General features: G+C 41.9%; 1 protein-coding gene across 1 annotated transcript in view; it reads left to right on the top strand.

Moving 5' to 3' along the window:
• Positions 1–21,492, top strand: part of SLC2A5 (solute carrier family 2 member 5) — a 21,777-nt gene extending 285 nt beyond the window's left edge. The window contains exons 2-12 of the mRNA XM_018557517.1: positions 3,293–3,391; positions 6,432–6,592; positions 11,803–11,927; positions 13,208–13,360; positions 15,252–15,377; positions 17,113–17,300; positions 17,625–17,735; positions 18,333–18,434; positions 19,110–19,185; positions 20,630–20,757; positions 21,212–21,492. Coding sequence (XP_018413019.1) covers positions 3,293–3,391; positions 6,432–6,592; positions 11,803–11,927; positions 13,208–13,360; positions 15,252–15,377; positions 17,113–17,300; positions 17,625–17,735; positions 18,333–18,434; positions 19,110–19,185; positions 20,630–20,757; positions 21,212–21,451 — 1,509 coding nt within the window. The 3' untranslated portion in view covers positions 21,452–21,492. The remainder of the gene's footprint in view (positions 1–3,292; positions 3,392–6,431; positions 6,593–11,802; positions 11,928–13,207; positions 13,361–15,251; positions 15,378–17,112; positions 17,301–17,624; positions 17,736–18,332; positions 18,435–19,109; positions 19,186–20,629; positions 20,758–21,211) is intronic.
• The last annotated feature ends 249 nt before the right edge of the window (positions 21,493–21,741 follow it).

Here is a 21,741-nt window from a genome sequence, read left to right as displayed (position 1 = left end):
GTTTAGTGGCGGGGGGGGGGGGGGGGGGGGGTTATAGGTAACATGACCATAGGTTTAGCTTCACTGCCTTGGGATTCAAAGAAATTAAGCTTATATCTGGAGCTTCTCACACAGATATTGTGAATCGGGACAAATTATGTAGCGGTTTCCTTAACTGCTGCATAGTGTATTTAGGGCAATATTAGAAAGGGAGACCAAAGTTCACATTTTGCTTTGGGAAACAGGGAAGTTTATCTGTTCTCTGACACTCTGTTCCCTTCACACTGTACTCCAAGCTTGGAAATCGTTCTGCAAAAATATAAAATGAATGTATGTGAAAAATGCATTATGGTATACCTAAATTGGGGCCAGTTATTTTCCGATAGGGCTCAAGTACAGTTATTCAGTGTAAAGAGCAATAATGAAGGGCATAGCACTGTTACCTTTAGCAACCAAGAAGCTTCCAGTTCATTGCCTCCTGAATAGTAAATGTGAGAAAATCTAACAAAATAAACTGTAGTACCTTTAATATCGAAATACAATGGAAGACATTTTAAACAATAAATGCACAAGGGGCGTACTTAATAAGCTTACTTATTGCTTTCCTGTTGTCCTGTACCTTGGTGAAGTCTGAGTTGACAAGGGCGGACCCTGGATGGCAGAACAGATGCGCAGGGACACATAGTGGCACATGTGCTGGAAGATGTTTCTGTGGGAAGGTCAGTCTTTGCAAAGCCAATGCGTCCTGGGCTGGAAGTAGGTAAAGGAGAGGAACACTAGGAAGCCGAGTTTCAGAAGAGCCATAGTCAGAAATAACTGGGTCGTCAACAGGCGGGCAGAGCAGTACCAGGCGACAAACAGGAGCAAGGTCAGGAACAAGCCAGGGTTGGTAACGTGCAGACAGTGTGGTACAGGGTGGCAGGCAGAAGCAATGTTCGATGAACAAGCCAAGATCACGGGAACACAGCCTAGCAAGAAGAAATGTCAAACAAGCCGAATCGGTGACAGATGAACAATCAGAACACAGGATATTGGAAGTACAGGAAGGCTGTTGATCACTCAGTACCAGAGGCCTGGGCGTCCCGGCCTAAAAAGCCCACAGGGCTCCAGAATTCTCTATACTTGGGCGTGCAAGTTGACACGTGGTGGAACATGTGCACAAACGCGCACACATCTACGCAGAGGTGCCACTACTCTATGAACCAGGCGCATGCGTTTGTGCAGAACTCTGGCTTTGGCTTCTTGACAAAAAGAAAAATGATATTTAGTACGTGTCTGCAATACAGTAACATTTCCCCATGTTTGGACTCTTAAAAAAATGCTACAAGTACAAGAAAATATCTTTTGATCTCCCAGAATTACAGTGAGTTCCTAATTCCATGTTTGAGTCAACAACTCTAAAATCCCAACTAGTGTTGTCAGGGAGAAGCAAAGAGAGGAACAAGAGCAAAAGTAAATATTGCATTCTCCCACATGCAGTATAAGACTACTTTCCCACTTGTTTGTCCACTTTTGCCCCCTGCTGGTATTGACACTAATGAATCAGCACAGGGACGCAGAATCTGCATTTTGCCTCATTCACGCTGACATAAGGCCACAATTATACTGGCTTTAAAAGAGGGTGGTTGTGTTTGCCCACCAAGCAACCACCTGACTTTGGGGTGAAAGAGTACATTAAACCATACAACACACCAGCAATTACTTCACCTCTTGCTGTACCCAGTTCATGCCTGCAGCAAAATGTCCTGCACTATACGTGGTTCAGAAGCAAATGGCAAACGAGGCGCTGGACTGGTATCTTTCTTACATTTTTCAGAAAATTGGTAGCTCTTCTGCAGGAATCAGGGGACCCCCTAGGTGAGGGGATAGGACTCAAATCGGAAAATTCAAATGTAATGGATAGATTGAGAGTGCCAGACCAATAGAAGTTTAGAGTTCAAAATCTTTTAATCACTCAATTGATGATAACAAAAACAACAGTAGATAGCCAATGCGTTTCGGGGGCTGCAATTTCCCCCTCCATAAGGGCTAAATGGAAATAATAAAGTTTTGGAAGGACCCAATGGTTTCTGGGCTGACTGCATTCAGAGATGAAAAGGCCAATTGATCAGTAGTAATGCCAGCAAGGACAGCCAAAATGATTTCCTTGCTGTCATTACTACTGACCAATTGGACTTTTCAGAAGCCATTATTTGGGTTTTCCAAAACATTATTATTTCCATTCAGCCCTGATAAAAGGGGGAAATTGTAGCCCCTGAAACGTGTTGGCTATCTACTGTTTTTTTTTAATGGAACGCTTCATGAATTTGCGTGTCATCCTTGCGCATGGGCCATGCTAATCTTCTCTGTATCGTTCCAATTTTTTTTTATGTCCTGCCGAAAGGACTCTACTGTTGTTTTTATTATCAGTTGAGTGATTAAAGATTTTGGACTTCTCTTGGTTTGGCGCTCTCATTCTACCCTGCACTATATATTTCAGGCTGCCTCAATTTCATTGATACCTCCAAAATCCAAGTCCCCCCTGGCAAGTGTGAGTTTAAAAGTAACAATACACCATTAGGAGGAGATCAGACCCTTGGAAGATCGCATTTTCACCTGGAACATCCTTCTACTGGAAAGCACTGGTCATCTTAATCTTCATTTGAAGTTTGTTGCGCTTCATGCTGTCAGCAGGGCCACCCACGGCTCAAGTTTCGTCCAATTTACAGAAATTGGAATTGGAAAAAATTCTGACATGCCTGGCCAGCTTAAAACTGTGCACACCTTTTGTTTCTGCTACACATGGAATGTATTTTAGCTTATTTAAACTGAGAGTTCAAATGGGCTTTTTAGTAGAAGATTACCTTACATTTTCCACCTTGTCCAACTGATGTCCTGAGACTACACTGATCTGAAGTCAATGTTCTCCCTTCGTACAAACTTTCACAGCAAAACCTTCTGGGATATTTAGGCTAATTCTATCTCACATGTGGATCAATTTTAATCATATCCGACTGACTTTTCATCACTTGTAGACCAAAGTGATCTACCGTGGTTGTTCATGCATTATAAACATAGAGATAAAGATCGAGTCTAACCTCCCCATATTAGAAAATGGACATCTCCTGCCGATACCCAGCTTTAACTTGCTAAATGTCCGTCATTAACAGGGATGTCCCTTGCAATAGTTTTTCCCTATTTTCCTTCCACTGAAAAAATTCAAATCATGCTGCTAGTAGGTCATATAAGTGGAGCTATGAGCCCACGGCTGCATTCCATAATGTGTAACAAAGCTATTCAGGTAGCAATCTACTCCTCCCTTCTTCTTTTTCAGCGACTGACAGTAACGCTCGTTCTTGTAACTCTGGTGGCCTCCATCGGGTCATCATTCCAGTATGGATACAATGTGGCTTCTATAAACTCTCCATCACCTGTATGTACTTCAAATACTTTATGAAAACATATTTGTATGTAGAATGGCAACACTAGATAACACTATTAAAACTGTGGATAAAGTACAATCTTATCTGGAAGAATGCTAATCATGGATTTTATGAAAATGTTTTGTTACGGTGTGTAAATATTCCTCTTCCTTCTCCTACTCAGCAAGTCTCAGCGGAGAAGACCTGCGGCAAAACACTAAGCTGGCCTGATGCAATGGAATCATTCCCTCTGCTGTTTCTGGCTGACCCGTATTGTCAGGAGAATATAATGGAAGGGGAGACCAATCTATGTAGATAATCAGTGTGTATATTCGCTGCTTTCTACAGTATGTACAAGAAATGAGATAAAGATGTTAAAGAAAACTTGTGCTGAGAGAAATATGTAGGTTTCCAATCCTGGTGTCTCCAAAAAAATCTCATTGTAAGTGTCTGGCTGTCAAGCTGATCCTCCAGTGGATTCAATACATTCTGACCTGGAACAAATATGCAGATCAGGACTTCTGATTTCACTTACTGCATGTTTGTTCTGGGCAAGTGTCTACTGTCTTCCTTTTGTCAACTTATCATTCTAAAACTATACCTAACCTTTTTATTAGCTTAGAATTGTTGCTTTAAGGAAACCTGTTATAAGAAAATATGTAGGCTGCCATTGCTGTGCCTTTCTTTTGAAAGTGGAAGTTATCTGGCTGTCATAATGATGCTTTGGCTTAAAGGAGAACTATGGGGTTAGGGCTTTTCCCCATAGTTCTCCTTAGGGTAACGGGAGGACACAAACTAGCGTCCTCCAGTCACCCTAAGCTCAGTATATCGCGAGCTACAGCTTGCGGTATACTGAGACGCCGCAGCTGAAGCGGATCCCCACAATTATGTATGGATCCGCCTAGCTGCGTGAGTGACAGCTGGGTCTGCCTATCTAGAGGCAGAGCCAGCTGTACCCGCCCCCTCCCATGTCCGTTCCGCCAGTCAGCGCTGGAGGATCGGAGCGGGGAGGGGGGAGAATCCAGTCCCTTCCCTGTCACGGCAGAGAGCCGTGACAGGATCAAGAAGTGAGCGAACGCCGGTATGTGTTCGCTCACTTCCCGATCTACTGAGCCGACCTGTGACAGTTTCATTGTCACAGGTCGGCTAGAACTATGAGGATGAGTGAAAAGCACTAGCCTCATAGTTCTCCTTTAAGTACTTTGAGTCATGGCCGTGAAACAAGTAATGCTATCATTTTTTTTCTACTTTTTTCTAATGTCAAAGGGGTTGATTTACTAAAGGCAAATAGGCTGTTCACCTTGCAAGGGAATTTCCCCTTGCTTAGTGAATGAGGTGACGCTCTGTTGACTTCCATCACCCAATCATGTGCATGCAAGAATATTGTTGGTTTTTTTTTCCTTGCACATGATTGGTTATTCTTTACTAAGTGAATTTTCACCACATTCATTACGCTATGGGAACATTTCCTAGCAAACAGAACAGCCTATTTGCCTTTAGTAAATCAACCCTAAGGACTCAAAATAATTGAAGCCTGTTAACTAGCATTTTCATCTGGTCATCCCTGACTTTCAGAAAGTCAATATTTTCAAGGAACTTAAGTGACTTTGACAGTAAAGACATGATGTGGCACCCAATGGTACATGCTGTACAAATGCAGGCTTATATCACCTGAGGGTCATACCGATTTATTTAAAATGAAGCCTAACTAAGTGACACATCAGCAGCACTGGGGAATTAGTGTATTTTTGTGCAGTGGAATCTGTCAGTCTGTGATTTTAGTATATGTTGTAAGGACAAATGTATGACATTTCAGTAAATGAAAATCCCCTGGGGAGTTCTATGACCTTTAAGAATGCACATGGCCGCAATCTTGTATATCAATATGACCACTGCTAATCCCAATATCCTTATAATCTGCTGTAGGAGGTATCGCATTCCTGTTTAGAAAATAATGCCAAGCTAATATGATTTTAAAAAATCAATAAATTAATTGTAAAGCTGATCAATGGTCAGAATTGTGAATTTTGACAGTGACAATAAGAAAATTGTAAACACTCAACAACCATTAATACAAAATCTAGTTTATTACTATGTTCATGCCTAGATAGAGTACTTTCCTGTGTTCGCACATGGAAATGCAGAAGTAGATGGCAACCAGTCACAGTCTACAGTGGTGCTGAGCTCTGGTCCTCAATGGCACCAATGCTGCATGTTTTCCTCTGTATCAGGTAAAGGCACAAATGCCTAATTAGTTACTTAAACAAAGGAACACCATTTGGTCTTGTGTACACTAGGTTGGTTGAAAAGAGAAAGCAATGTACCGTTATTTTTGTCTAGTCCAGCATTTTACAACCTTTTTCTAATCATGGCATCCTATAAAACCATGCAAAATCTGGAGGCACCCTAGTCAATAATCTAAAAAAACCTAAATGTAAAAAAAAATGATGTGTAGATTCTAGATAGGGGCTGGTATGGATTTTAAGGGGGATCCCATGGAAAACAAAAAAGACAACAAGAAGTTCCTCCCTTCACATTAGAAGCCACCCCCCTCCCCCTTTCCCATCAGAGTCCTATAAGCATTACCGCAGTGTGGCTTCAGCAGTTTGACAGAGGTGGGAGGTTGTGTAGGTATGGACAGAGGTGGGCTTCTGTCCTTATCTGAATGCTGGGGGAGGTTCTGGATGCAGCCCACCCTGGATTAGCACTATGTGTTTCCTTGATGCTGGTGGCCATCTCTGCTGCACCATGGAAATGCATTACACTGTGCAGAAATTTTGAAGGCACCCCTGGCAAAGCCAGAAGGTACCCCAGGGTGCCATGGCAGAGTATAGTTTAGGCAAGCCTTCTTTTTATCATCTGAAAGTCTGTAATGAGCCTTTTATATGAAAAGTACTAATGGAAAAATGCCTGCATTTCTAAGTAACATTATGGAACCTTCGTTAGATTTTACAGATCAACAGCATCACCTAGTGGCCCGTTTTCAGGCCTCCGGAAAGTACCAATAGCTGTTAGTATGCCAATAAATGTAATCATTTTTTTTCCCTGTAGTTCATGAAGACATTTTACAATGAAACATACCTCAGTCGCTATCACACTACCCTAACTACGAGCCTACAGAATGTGCTTTGGTCTCTCACTGTGTCCTTATACCCACTGGGTGGATTCTTTGGCTCTTTAATGGTTGGGCCCCTGGTTAACAAAATTGGCAGGTAAGTTCAGAATTGTTTTTTTGTGAATATCCAGACACAAAATTGGAAAATGCCCAAATTGTGTTCAACAGTAAGAGGTTTCCTTGTTTCCTAACTCCCTCCCGGCAGGGGCGTCCTGAGGCTGGGTGACACCCCGTAGCGGTTACCGAGTGTCACCCCGCCGTGATGTCACCGCGTGCGTGCGCAATGACGTCATCGCGCATGCGCGGCGATCTTCTTCATACCTGCCAGCGGCCATCTAGGTGATGGACGCCGGCAGAGAGGAGGGGACAGTCACTCGGCGGGATAAGGTATGCCGCCGGGTCCCCTCCTCTCTCCTGATACTGTTGGGCGCTTGGTCCATGACTGAGTGCCCGACTTTTCAGAGGGGGGTGACACCAAAAATGACTAGTTGGCATTATTATCTATTGCATGTAGGGGAAGAATAGATCTTGTTGCCCCATAACAAGACAGACAATTCTCCCTTTCATTTTTCTCTGATTTATAGATTGTCATCATCTCACTGTACCAAGTAGAAGATACAGACAAATGCAGCTTACAAAAAAAAAAAAAATACGTTAAATGTATTCTAATGACTAGCACATATAGTTGTCCATCAAAACATATACAGTCATAACAACATACTGTACAACAACAAAACTAAAAATCAAGAGGAAAGGGGGTAGAAAGAAGAGTTATGGTAAGAAGTAACTCTGTATAAAATGGCAGTGTCAGGTTGTAGGGGAGCACTATGTCTTGATTAGTGCCTGAAAATCATTTTTTAGGTCAAATTATACTGTTGCCTGGAAAGGTGATTTTTAATAGTGCATTTGGAAGAGTGTAGAGTACTGAAGGGAAAGCGTGTAGAAAGTATGAGGTATATGTAGAAGGAAGCTTGTACCTAGGACAGTATCTGGAAGTTATCAAGGAAATGCGTGGAGAGAGTTTTGTAGGTTAGAACGAGAGGTTTGGACAGAAGAATTTGGTAATTGGCAACCTGTGAGGGAACTGACAGAAAGGAGTAGTATTTGAGGTACAAGAAAAGAGGTGAATGTGTTGCAAAGTTAAGTATAGATTGGAGTTCTGACAGTCTGTTCATTGGTAGACCACAGAAGAGGTGGTACATTAGCCCATCTAAGATATAATAAGGACACACACTAACATTTCAGCAGTATCAGCAGTATCACTCAGGAGAAATTGCCAGATCCAGGATATCTTTATTAAGTAGGACACTACAGGATATGGTTAGCTAGTGAACATAAGATTTAAATTCGAGAGGCACCTACTATTACCTCTAAGCTTGGGCAGCTGGACTTACTAAGATAGTTTTGATGATAATTATCATTTCAGGCATCTCTAGGTCTATATCTATAGAGTGGTGGAAAAATTATATTGGAGAGTCTGAATTGACTGGAATTTGCTCTAAATACCAAGATAAGAGAGATCTCTGCAGCTCAGGGAAGACTATAATAATGAATTGCTTTGTATACACTTTGATGGTATTTGATGAGAGAATTTGCAGGTTAGTTTTGTTTCTGTATCATTCTAAGTAGTTACTACAACATTAAAGTCCATCATAAAAAATAAAATGGTCTATTTATTTGCCAAAAACAATTTTTAAAAAAAGCACTATAGGAAAAAAACAGTAGTGCCTATTTCATAAAAAGTTCCTTCTGCAGGTGACCTTCATCAAAAATAACTGTGTATGGATGGTCTATAGGCATAATGAATTAGGAAATCTCTAAGGTGTGATACACTTCTTTCCTGGTGCCTTTCATGGCAGCATACAAATGATAAGCTCCGCCCCTTATCCCCACCCCCAGGACCAGTAACAATCTATAAAAAAGAGAGATAGAGATTCCCCCTGCATTCTCTTTTTTGTCCTGGCGTCTCTACCTGCGACCAGTCATGTCATCCCTACCTCTGGGTCATAAAGTGACGCAGTGACGCATGGGGTCAGCCTCTCCCAGGTGTAGGTCCAGTTCCTGGACTGCTCAATGCGCCTTTGGGACTGGGAGCCCCTTCTGGCAATTTTTGGGGGCACGTGGTGTCTCGTATATATCCTAATTAGGATTACAAGCGGTGTGGTGGTGAGCAACAGGGCTATTGTGCAGGAGCCCAGGTGGGGATCCGTTTCTAACTGCTTTCCTTTTGCTGCCTCTTTTGTCATCTCCATCTTGGCTTCCACTTCCACAAGCAATTTGCCTCACTGCTCTCTTTCAGTGCTGCATAGAATATCCTTACAACTTAACCTTGTTACAGCTTCCTCTGAGCTCTGGATCAACCAACACTGCAGCAGCAACCACTCCTCTTTAATCAACTTGCAGCTGCTTCCTCCTTGCTCTATGCTTTGCCTCCAGATACAGCTCTGAACGGACTTCCCTGCAGCTGAGTCTGTTGTGCACAAATACTCTTAAGGTGCCCATACACCTTACGACCATCGCAAGACTTTTGTCTTGCGATGGTCGTAAGCTTATTAAAAGCTCGTACGATCTGCCCATCTTGGACAGGCAGATCGTACTTGCGATCATCGAAAGCCTGCCCCGCTGAGGGGCGGGCTTCCGATGACCGCAATGCAGAACGGGCAGTGTGCGCGTGCGCACACCGGCCCGTTCCGCAGCTGTCGAACGAGCAGGCTAGAAACCCGCCAACAATCATACGATTCTCGTGGGTTTTCGAGCATGCTGGTTCGACATAAGACGTGCGACCGTACAGTAAAAACGGTCGCCCGTCTTCATTCACACTGCTCGATTCTCGTACGATCGCGGGCTTTCCCGCTATTCTCGTATGAGAATCGAGTAGTGTATGGGCACCTTTACAACTAGTCTGGGACGGCTCTACTGACCGCAAGTACTACTATTTAATTATGTTTTCAAGACTTTTATTCTGTGAGTAACTACAGTGTGCTCCTGTATGATGACATGCAGGTCTCATATCCTTACCTGCGTTCTACGCATCATCATTTCCACAGTGACTGTACTCCTACATGATGTAATACAGATCTCCAAACCTCAGTGACTTTATTGTTTGGCTGTGTGATGTAATACATGTCTCAAATCCTTACCTGTGTTTAACGCATCATCATTGCCGCAGTGACTGTACTGTACTCCTGTATGATGTAATACAGGTCTCCAAACCATTACTTGTGTTGCACGCATTTCCTCAGTGACTTTATTGTTTGGCTGTGTGATATAATACATGTCTCAAATCCTTACCTGCGTTTAAATCATCATTGCCGCAGTGACTGTACTGTACTCCTGTATGATGTAATACAGGTCTCCAAACTATTACTTGCGTTGCATGCATTTCCTCAGTGACTTTATTGTTTGGCTGTGTGATATAATACATGTCTCAAATCCTTACCTGCGTTTAAATCATCATTGCCGCAGTGACTGTACTGTACTCCTGTATGATGTAATACAGGTCTCCAAACTATTACTTGCGTTGCATGCATTTCCTCAGTGACTTTATTGTTTGGCTGTATGATGTAATACAGGACTCAAACCCATGACCTGCACATACCACATTACCTGCACATACCACTGACCTGTGTATCTGCATTTGAGATCTATCAGAGAAGGCAGGTTGACATATTATCACACTGGGCCTGGCTCTTGTCTTTTGCTGTCACATATTTCTGGAGTTTGTCCTGCTGATGTGTGCAGCCTTCCCTGCAGATCTCTGCCTGATAGTTGCTTCCTTCGGCATGAGTGTGTTGCGAAATATCTTAGTGGACTTTTTTTCAGACACACATAGATTTGCAATAGAGACGGAGGTTTTGTTTGTTTGTTGATAGAAAACTTGGCTCATACAATGGAAGGTGCCAGCTAAACAAACTGAACTGTTTTTACACAATAGTGTAGCTTGTCCTGTATTGATTCGTATCACAATGGGATGGTGATCGTAAACAGTCACGCCTAGCCTGGTCAAGACTCAAATCAAATCTTGACTACTGATGGCAATTTATGGTACAACGCTGCCACCTAGAGGTGGGAAAGTGAAATGTATTGCATTTTCCTAAAGGTGAAAGGGGCGTCGCTTCCAAAGTTTTAGGCCAGTTTTCTCTCAATAAAAAGCCAGTAGCTGAAAGAGAGCACAGCACTTCACCAGACCAGGGTTTCACAGGAGGGGGACAGTACGAGGGCGCTTCACAAGACGAGAGGACTTGCTTCAAGACCAGGACATATAAAGGATACTGCAACGAGAAGCCATTCTTCCTAGGCCAAGTCCTGCTCATCACGGAATTTGTGGAGCCTGCAGCCAGAGCTAAGTACATTTTCAGTGTTTCCCCTCCTAGAAATCATACATGTACTAGAAGATAGTGTAGTGGGTGCATGTTAATGTTTGTAGCAGCCAGTCTTGTTTATGTATTTGTTTGCTTTTCCTGTAACCAAGTTTGTACACGCAGCATTTTCGCCAAATAAAGTACTTTTAATGCTACTGGGTCAGTTTCCTTGAAGTTTACTGCAAGAACAGACAACAAATAGAAATTAAAGTTTTGCTAAGCTTACAGCTGGGCTCATCCTTGAGATAAGCTTGACGTCTCTGGGATTTGTAGTCCAGAGCATTACATTGAGCCGTTCACCATGATTGCAAGAACTGCCATCCGCTTTAAGGTAGGGGACCACCGAACGGGTGAGTACAGACTAAAAGAGAGCTTTTTGGCTGCTTTGTGGGAGGCCACTGGATGTGGTGTGGGCTCATTCAAAGTGAGCTGTGGCAACCTCGTGGGCTGCGTGGGCCAGGGTTCAGATCAAACCCATTGCATTGGGCATTACGGGCTTTCCCCAGGCCTTCTGCCAGCAGTGGACTCTGGGAGACGGTCTGTCCAGGCGTCTTTTGCTGGATGGAGTGTCTTCTTTGGCGTCGCTTTTGCCCACCCTGTCAGCTTGTTATTTATCGTTTGTATGCTGCCATGAAAGGCACCAAGAAAACGGAAAATTGTATCATACTTACCAGTAATTTTCCTTTCCTGGTGCCTGTCTATGGCAGCATACTACCCACCCTGTTTGTGGACGCATGGTTACAAGAATGCAGGGGGAATATCTATCTCTCTTTTTTATAGATTGTTACTGGTCCTGTGGGTGGGGATAAGGGGTGGAGCTTATCGTTTGTATGCTGCCATGGACAGGCACCAGGAAAGGAAAATTACTGTTAAGTATGATACAATTTTCCGTTATAATCCACAAGAAATGAAAGTCCTTCTGAACACTGTCTCCGGCTTTTCTTAGGAAAGGAACCTTGCTGCTCAACAACATATTCTCCATTGTCCCCGCTATTTTAATGGGCACCAGCGTCCTGGCCAAATCTTTTGAGGTCATAATTGCTAGTCGACTGGTAATAGGAATCTGTGCAGGTAGGAAATGTGCACTAGAGAATCATAAAGTATAAAATCATGGTTAAATCAGGGGCTTGTGATTTTTTTGGGTATGTAACAGTACATGTCTTGCATACATAGAGGCTAGTTGTTATACTTTTAGCTATGTTTAAAATTGTTTGCTGGTCCTATATGGTTAATGGGTAAGGTAAGTAAGAAATAATGTAGAAGCAAGAGCTTGGCATGTGCTAAGGTATTTCCATTAGAAGGGTTGGAGCCAAAGATCATGCATCTATAAAGATATGATGGCAACTCAAGGGGATAGGGGTACCTTGGGCACTCCTATGGGCAGCTGAATTCAAGTTTTAGAGAATGAGTACTAAAGATGTCAGATAAATATTGGAGGCAATCAATCAGGAAAATGTTAAGGTACATAAAACAGTAATGCAAGATAGCTGTTTCAGGGTCTGGCAGATTAGGCATACAACTGATATGTTTAAAAAAGCAGTTGATGCAATCATCTATTAATGGCAGAAGTTTATGTCCATAGTGACACCAGAACAAAAGCTTATTAGATGGAATTTGTAAAGAGACAACCTTACAGTGTCTTAAAGTGGAACTCTAGCTATTCTAACGGTGTCCATCCCCTCATCCGCCAGAGACCCCCAGATCTTTTTGTTTAAAAAATAAAAAAAATGATGCCATCATCTAGCCAGTCCATTGACATCAGAGATCCTTTTTTTGGAGGGTGGAATTTGACGTCCTTAGAAATTGTTTTATTTTGAGAGAACAAGAGCCTTACAGCACTGCTTAAGAAAGCAAGCAGACATTTAAGAGAACTATGTAGAAAATATCCCCACCATATTTTTCCAAAATCATCCATATATATAGTGAGGCAGATAAAATATGGGCAACCCACATCATTCATGTGAAATCTATGCGTGATGTGCGATACATATGCATATATGGCTCTTTTTAAATTTTGTGAAAGTAAAAGAAAAATGGAATTAAAAATAGTTATTAATTAACTATTGCTAACATACTTTTAGATGTGCACAACATTCACAATTACTTTATACTTTATACTATTGAACCACAGGAACTGCAAATCTCACTGATAACCTTTTGCTTTACATTTATATCTACTGAAATGACTACTGTATAGCTATTTCACAGGTAAAGTGAAAATAAATATGCATTATGCTGTGTTGGAGAAGTAAACATAAGCATTCTGGTGCTGCTACAGAATAATTTAGACTTAGGCTAAAAGGTATTTAATTACTTTAACATAATTATCGTATATATTACTTTTTGGCCAGGTTTATCTTCCAATGTTGTCCCCATGTACCTTGGAGAAATGTCTCCCAAAAACCTTCGAGGAGGTATTGGTGTGATGCCTCAGCTGTTGATTACCATTGGCATTCTTATGGCACAGATTTTCGGGATCCGATTCATCCTTGGAAATAAAAATGGTATATTTTTGTAATATTTGTACATACAGTATAGAATACAAACCTTCTCAGCAGTCAGCCCTAATAGCCAGCAAAGAGCCCTGGTGGGTAGGGAACCAAATGAATAAAATAAATGGAGAAAAAGTTTAATAATTAGGTATGTTTTTTGAAAGGACAGTACAAAGGACAAGGGGATATACAATAAGTTCCTTATGAAGGATGATTTTGCAAACTGTTAGGAAAGGGCTCTTTACAGTAAAGGCAGTTTAGCTCTGGAATGCTGTGTCACATGAGGTAGTGTTGGTAGAAGTGATACTGGAATATGAAAAAAATAACTTGATGATTTCCTTGTAAATAATAATATGGAAAAGTATCATTACTCAAGGCTAATAGAACAGTGTTTTGATCCAGAAATTGATAATGCTGTCCTTGGGCAGTGAAAACATAAAATTTTTTAACCCCAGCATTGGGAAACGAGTATGGATAGTGTAGCTGATCAGAATTTTAGTCCCTGGAGTATCCCCCAATATTTAACTTGCCCCTTTCTGAACACTGACAGTTAACTATCTTCTAAATTGAACCCTTAACACTAAGGGGTCTATTCACGAAGCAGCCGAAGGATCTAGCCTTAGCTTCGGCTGATCCTTCGGCTAGCTTTGGCCCCAGGACCCCTTCGGTTCAGTTGAACCGAAGGGCTGCTGTACGCGCTATTCACTATAGCCCGTACAGCTCCCGAAGTCGGCCGGGCGGCTCAGTCGAGCTGAAGGCATATGCTTCGGCTCGACTGAGCCGCGGTAAAAGCCGAAGCTGGCCGAGCCACTTGCAGAGAGATCAGCGTCCCTGGTTACCAGCTAACCAGGGACACTGATCTCCAGACAGCTAACTCTCCCGGGCGCTCCGAGAGTCTCCCGCTCCAGGCCGCCCTGGAGAGAAACATTGCTTTTTCTTTTTTATTCTGACACGGAGCCGTTGGCTCGCGTCAGAATAAAAAAAAAAATAGATTTTCACCATAGGAATGCCTTGCTAGATTCCTATTGGCTAATTCAATTTGCAATAGCACTCGCCCACTGCTGCAGTTCTCCATCAGGTCCCCACTAGTGATTGACAGCAGCAGAGGGCGGGTACAATAGCTAGTTTGCTATTGCACCCGCTATTTTGCTATTGACGGCAGCAGAACCGCCGGCCAATAGAAAACAGTTGGGGCGGAGCTAGCTGTCACTGCTAGCTCCGTACAATCATTTTCAAATTATTTTTTATACTTTTTAAATTATTTTTCTGTTCTGCTCGGACCCACAGAGGGACCGAGTAGAACAGCCGAGCCGAATGCCGCCCTGTGGCATTCGGCTATTCACTCACTGCTGTTCGGTATCTATAAGAATAGACCGAACAGCAGCGAGTAGCCTGCCGGAGGTTCGGCTTAGCCGACCAGATGTTGGATCGGCTGAGTCGAACTCCTTCTGCACTTCGGGTCGGCCAAACATGCTGAGCATGTTTGGCCGACCCGAAGCCACGTGAAGCCTCCCAATGTACGGCTGATTTCAGCCGATATACAGCTGAAGTGAATAGCCGAACAGCGTTCGGCTCACTTCTCTTCAGGTCGTTCATTCACTCGGCTGCCTACGGCAGCTTAGTGAATAGACCCCTAAATTTTCGCAACACTGAACCTAACCCCTAAGCTAAGCCCTAACACTATGCTAGAGCGTCTGACCTCAAAGCAAGTCCTACACCAAAATCATGCAGTGCCAACACCTGGCACCAGGGGGACTTCCTCTTGGAACCTGGATCCCATAGAGAAACAATTTAGATGCTGGGATTTTACACACTTGCATTAAACGGGACATATTTATATCACATACACCTTTAGTTAAAAATGGGTGCCACTTCTTACAATTCCTTCTAATATACTACACAGGTTGGCCCATACTGCTAGCTCTCACTGGAATTCCTGCTGTACTAGAGCTGATTTTCCTGCCCTTCTTTCCTGAAAGTCCAAGATACACACTGCTGCACAAGGGCAATGATGAAAAAGCCAGGGCTGGTGAGTGATGCCTAAGATAGAAAACTGTATATAATAATATACACATGTATAGAAACATGACAATATAATCCCACTCTATGCATCTTTGATAAAGTTTCCACAAATGCACTCTCACTTCAGACGAATTTTAAAACATTTACATAGTGCTTAAAACTCATGTAAATACTACACTGAAAAGCAGAGGTACCTTACAAAGTGACCAAAAGCCACCACGGAAAAGACATATCTTACAACTGTCCCTTATTTGGAGGGACTGTTCCTCTTTAGAACCAAATCCCTCTGTCCTTCATTCCTCCTCAGTTGTCCTTATTTATCGAATGAAGAAATATCTTTGAAAAGGTTCTGTTTAACTACCAAATGTGTTATTTTGCACTACAAACTTATTATCTCTTAATAAACTTGTTTACTATTTCAAAAAGCCACTAGAAAGGAAAAGTAATGGTGATATAAAAGACAATTCTGGATTCAACCAATCCTTGTGGCCAGGGGCGTAACTAGAAATAACAGGGCCCAATAGCAAAATTTTGTATGGGGCCCTTTGATTTCTAGTTACGCCCACCTGATATCCCAAACAGCGTACTTGAGCGTGACCCTGCAGAGCCCACCATAGACTCTGTATGGTGTGCTCTGCAGGGTCTCAGGTGGGCTGGTCAAGACCTCTTACCTGTCAGCCCCAATCTGCTGTCCACCTCCTCCTCCTACATGGTCGCTGGTGGGCTCCGCCTCCTCCATAACCGGGCCCCGTCTCCTTCGCTGCCGATGCCAGGCCCATCCTCCCCCTCCGCATTTGCTGGTTGTCACTGACTCAGCAGTGGCTGTGAGCAGGAACGCACCGCTGCACACATCACTGATAGGTTGTCAGTAATCTGAACAGCGGCGCGTTCCTCCTCACAGCCGCCAGTGACAGCCAGCAGCCTGAGATACGATAGTGACCCAGGTGGCCCGCAAGGCATCAGGGGGGATGTCCTGGCCAGGCCCCCCTATGCCCCAGGCCCTATAGCGGCTGCCTGGGTCGCTATGGCGATTGTTCCGCCACTGATTGTGGCATATAAATTCTTAAAATACTGACGGGTCTTACTCTTTCTGTAATGTATCCAAAACGACAAAAAAAATTTGGGCTTTAGCTTTACTTTAAAAATTTCAATTATGTGGCACACATGCATAAGCAACAGTGCAGGGTATACTTATACACTTAACAATCACACTTAAATCTTCAGCGCTCATGTTTGTGTAGTGGAAGTAGCAAAGCTAATTAGTCCTCCGAGGAAGGCTGCTAAGAAACAAAGACTGGAAAGTGAGAAAGTGAAGAGAGAAAAAAGAAAGCACCTCTACCTCGTGGAGCAATGTTTGATAAAAGCAGTAAATCATGTATTCATACCAGAAGACTCTTCAAGCTGGTTTAACCAGCTGATAGACCAGAGGCACGGTAGCTGGCTGGTCCAGCTGGTAGAGTCTTCTGGTATGAACATAACGTTTACTGCATGCCAATGAGAATGAGATGTGATGTGAAGGTTCTGATTTAGTATGTCCCACTGCTGGATTTTCAATTAAATGTTACATGTGAGTATAACAAGTTATTTATTAAAGTTTTAGCTTTATCAAAACGTTGCTCCATGACGTAGAGGCGCTTTCTTTTTGCTCTCTTCATATAATGTTGCACTAATATAATAGAAAATTGGAGTATGATGCATACTTATAAAGCTAACATTCTGACCCTTCTTTATTTTCCACAAAGCCTTGAAGCACTTGAGAGGTTGGGAAGATGTGGATGACGAAATCCAGGAAATGTATCAAGAGGACCAGTCAGAAAAGGCAGAGGGGCGCCTATCAGTCAAGAACTTGTGCTCATTCCGTCCACTGCGTTGGCAGCTCATCTCTGTCATTATACTGAATATGGGACAGCAGTTGTCAGGGATCAATGCAGTGAGTGATGAAAATTCTACAGCTTTTCTTGCAATCTGTTCAACATAGGCAATTCCAACAACAAAAGCTACTTACATGCATTGCTTTATGTCTTAGAATCTGGGCGAAACAATAACTGCCACATAAAAAAACACATGATTTATTAAGAAAGCACAATGGAAATCTCAAAGATAATAAAATCTGACAAGTTGCACATTTATAGTTCTCGTTCATGACCCTTTCAGTCATATCATCGTGTCATGCGAATGCCCCAAAATATAAATTTAGTACAGATACTCCCAACTATGTTTCATATTTATTTATTTGAATTTTGTTTCCATTCAGGTTTATTACTATGCGGACAGTATATACGGAGCAGCTGGAGTGGCAGATGACACCGTTCAGTATGTCACAGTGGCAACTGGATCTGTCAATGTTCTAATGACACTGGCTGCGGTGAGTTCTGTGGGTGCCTATAGATGAGCAGATATACCCTGGGAAACAACAGGCAGGGAGGTATCTTCCTGTCCTGCTAACCCCGATATTTGACTGATGATGTAAGTGGCACATATGTGGTGCTTTGCTTTTTCACTCTTCACCATAAAGGAAAGAAGAATCATGACCTGATCACTTGGAGCTTTTCCAGCAAGATGGGAAATCTTTGTGTGCATTTTTAAGCATCTTAGATTTCCTTAGACTTTCTTAATGGCCTTTGAGGCAGTACAAAAAAGACATGATCATGGCAAGGAATAATATTGTGCAGAGAACAATGTAACAAATTGTTTCAGCACTGTATATCTAATTATCTTAAAGTGGATCTATGGGCAAAGTCATAGATTACATTTATCCCCATAGATTCACTTTAAGCTGTTTGTGTTTCCATGTCCATACAGTTTTGCACACTACTGTATTATATAATAATTGGATTTTTATTGTTTTCTGTAACAAGCAGAAAAAGGTATGATTCTTTATTTTCAATTGCTATTGTGTATATAGTTTGTAAATGCATTGCAGATAATATAAATGTGTCATTCCTTCACTTTGTGGTTGTAGGTCTTCATTGTGGATTCATGGGGAAGACGACTGCTACTGCTCATAGGCTTCGGAACATGTTGCACTGCTTGCATAGTGCTAACTATTGCTCTGATTTATCAGGTAGGAATTGTGTTGCTTTTAAATGATTTACGCTGAATTTCAGGTCTTGAATTCTGACTTAATCATAAAGGGAAGATCCAAAATCACTATAAATGGTGGTTTGTGTATCCAACCCCAAGTCACAGCATCTCAGATCATTAAAAGTTAAAGTGAAACTTTCTACACCCTTAGGTGTTTCAAAAGCTTCCTTCCCCAAACATGCAGCCCGTTCTGCAAATTTTGACTTATAGTCAATAGCTAAAACTTCATCTCCATTTCTAACCATCCTCCTGGCCATTGGTGTATGCCTACTGTCCTACAGAGAGCAGTAACACATGGGAGTCACAGCAAGGGCAAAGTGGCATTGATATATGCACTGTAATTGACAGCCTGGCTTCATCGTTTTAATGCTGTGTGAGGGACAAGATGGTAAAGCCCAATCACAGGATGCAGTGGAAAGGATCCTCATGTGTAACAATTATTTTCAGTGTTATGCCTTATGAACTAAAAATTTAAGTGATAATAGAACCCATATAATTGTGGCGTAAATTGTAGACAAATTACTGCAAATACTTTTAAACAATAAATAGGAAAACATTAAAACTACAATTCCAAGACTAGGTATTTGGTAAGGATTACACTCAAAATATATTAAAAAATGTGTGAATATAAATGTTGACCCAAATTGCCTTTCAGACCACTGTAAACTGGATGCCGTACCTCAGCATAGTCTGTGTAATTGTTTATGTCATCGGCCATGCCATTGGACCAAGTAAGTAGAACAATATTGTGGCTCTTCAAGTAAGTAAACACAGCATTAATTAACATGATGTTTGGGTTCAAATTATTAACAGATCACTCTGAGCAGTCAAAATGTCTTTTTTGGTTATTAGTAGAAGTTGCAGGGCTACTGTTTCTCTTCATAGTTCATATCTTGTAATCTTGTGGTCCACTGGGGGATTCTAAGCAGCCATCATTTCCCTCATGCTTGTCAATGCTGGCAACAAATATGAAAGACAGTAGGTACCAATTAAGGATGTGGTTTGGATTACAATAATCAACTTTTGAGTCTGCCTCGACAGTAGCTCCTTAATTGCACCTCTCCCCCTCTGAATATATATAGAAGAAAAAATGAAAAATAGGGGTTTAAGAGAGGTATACAACCATACTTGTGTAAAAAAAATCTCAGTATGTATTGTACATATAATAAATAAATAAAAGAAGTCATTACAAATGAATGTGAAGAATTGTTCATATGAACAATGAACAATGAATGACAATCATGTTTGCAATCATGGATATTGAATCAAGTTGTAACTGGCTGACGTTGGGCATATCCTGGGCACTTTGTGTATGTTATAGATCATTGTTTTTTTTATTCTTATGAATTGTAATTACTTCTTTTATTTATTATATGTACAATAAATTCTGATATTTTTACACAAGTATGGTTGTATACCTCTCTTAAACCCCTATTTTTCATTTTTTCTTCTATAGATGTGGTTTGGATTACCCGCCACTATAGGTTTGTTGCAAACTCTATGTATTCAAAGTTAATGGTGATGGTCATCTGATCCGGGAATTTGCCTGACCAAATTCTTTGTAACCATAATGCACTGCCTGGCCTTTAAACTTAGGTCAGCTGGCTTAGAAAGGCCAATAAGGGGGCTTTTGATTAAGCCAGCTCTCTCACTAAAAAGGGTAAGGTCACAGCAGACATATTGACAATGCGCTTTAGTATTAGGGTTACAGTCATGATTAGTGAGTTGGTTAGTGTTAGGGTTTCATTGAGGACTCTATAACAGCCAGAGACGGATTCCCCACCAGGCCAACCGAGGCCCGGCCTTGGGGCAGCAGGGAGTAGAGGGGCAGCATGGGTGTGGAATTCCAATCTCCCGACGCACGGGACATGCACTTGGCAGGTAATTGTTTTCTACATTTAACCCTGCTTTGGGCAAGCAGGGCTAAATGTACAGCGGAAAAGCAACCACTTGTTTTGTACAAGTAATCTCGGTGATGTCTCCAAGATCACTTGTATGCAGCCTGCATACAGGGGGGTGCATTGAGGAACCTGGCATTGGGGCAGCAGAGAGAGTAAATCCGGCCATGATAATAGCATCACAATAAAATAACCAGTGTTATACTCGAGGCGCTGTAATCTAATGCAGCAGTCACTTGATATATAGTATAAAAGGCCCTTTCTTTTTGCTCAACAGGTTCTATAGCATATGTGATTACAACTGAGATGTTTCGGCAGGCTTCCCGCCCTGCAGCCTTTATGATAGCTGGCAGTGTTCACTGGCTATCAAACTTCACTGTTGGGCTCATATTTGAATTCCTTTTGGTAAGAGCACATTCATGATTTACTGGATGTTGGAGTATTCTCTCGGTGCTGTTTGACCTTCTGGTCTTCTAATGCTGCTCACAAATATTATAATAAAAAAACAAGCAATTTTGGATTCAGTAGTTTCAGACAATCTTTCACTTGAAACCAATTGCCCAACTCAGAAAAGATACAGATATATCTGGTCAAATTTATGGGATTTTCCTTTTGGGCTCAATTGCTTCTTTTCACTGAAAACAATTGTTTAATGATCTAACACTGATTTGAGACGAAAGAGTGTTTTTGTGATGGGCCAATGTTTAAAAACCATGTGGCCAACCTAAGCATCCTCTGAAATAGTAGGGTTTTACTGCTAAACAATAATGGGTACTTGTGATTGTCATTAGTGGAAATTCTCTTTTATCATTTGGAGACTGTTCCCTTCTCTTCACGTGATATTTATTTTCTGTTCCAGAGTGGATTAGGCTCATACTGTTTCATCCTCTTTGCTACCATCTGCTTAGCAACATTCCTCTTCATATATTTTGTTGTTCCCGAAACCAAAGGAAAAACCTTCATTGAAATCAGTCAAATAATGGCAAAGAGAAATGGACTTGAAGAAAAAACAGACTCCAAGGAATTCGAAGACCTAACATCACCAACATCCAAGGGCATGCCGATAGAAGAAGATGGTGTTATCAAAAGTGCATTGTGACCAGCTGTCTCCGCAGAGGACTCTCTGTAGCCATTTGTTTAGTTAAGATGCAGCAGAAATCCTAGTGATATAAAGGTTTTCAAAACAGCTAGTCAGCTATAGTCAGGTTTTTTTTAATGATTGACAGCAGGTACTATTTAAAATCACTAGCGCAATCATGATGACATACAGTACCTGTTGCCATGCAAATGAAAGTTCCCACTATGCTGACATCTTCGTACTTGATGCACAAATGTTATTGCATCATACCATCATGCGTCATATATTGCTGCTGTGTGCCTAATGAATGT

The sequence above is a fragment of the Nanorana parkeri genome, unplaced genomic scaffold (genome assembly GCF_000935625.1).
Source record: "Nanorana parkeri isolate BGI_ZX_2015 unplaced genomic scaffold, ASM93562v1 scaffold287, whole genome shotgun sequence".
Taxonomy (NCBI): Eukaryota; Metazoa; Chordata; class Amphibia; order Anura; family Dicroglossidae; genus Nanorana; species Nanorana parkeri.
The sequence above is the reverse complement of the archived record's forward strand: the minus strand, read 5'-3'. Positions and strand labels throughout refer to the sequence as shown.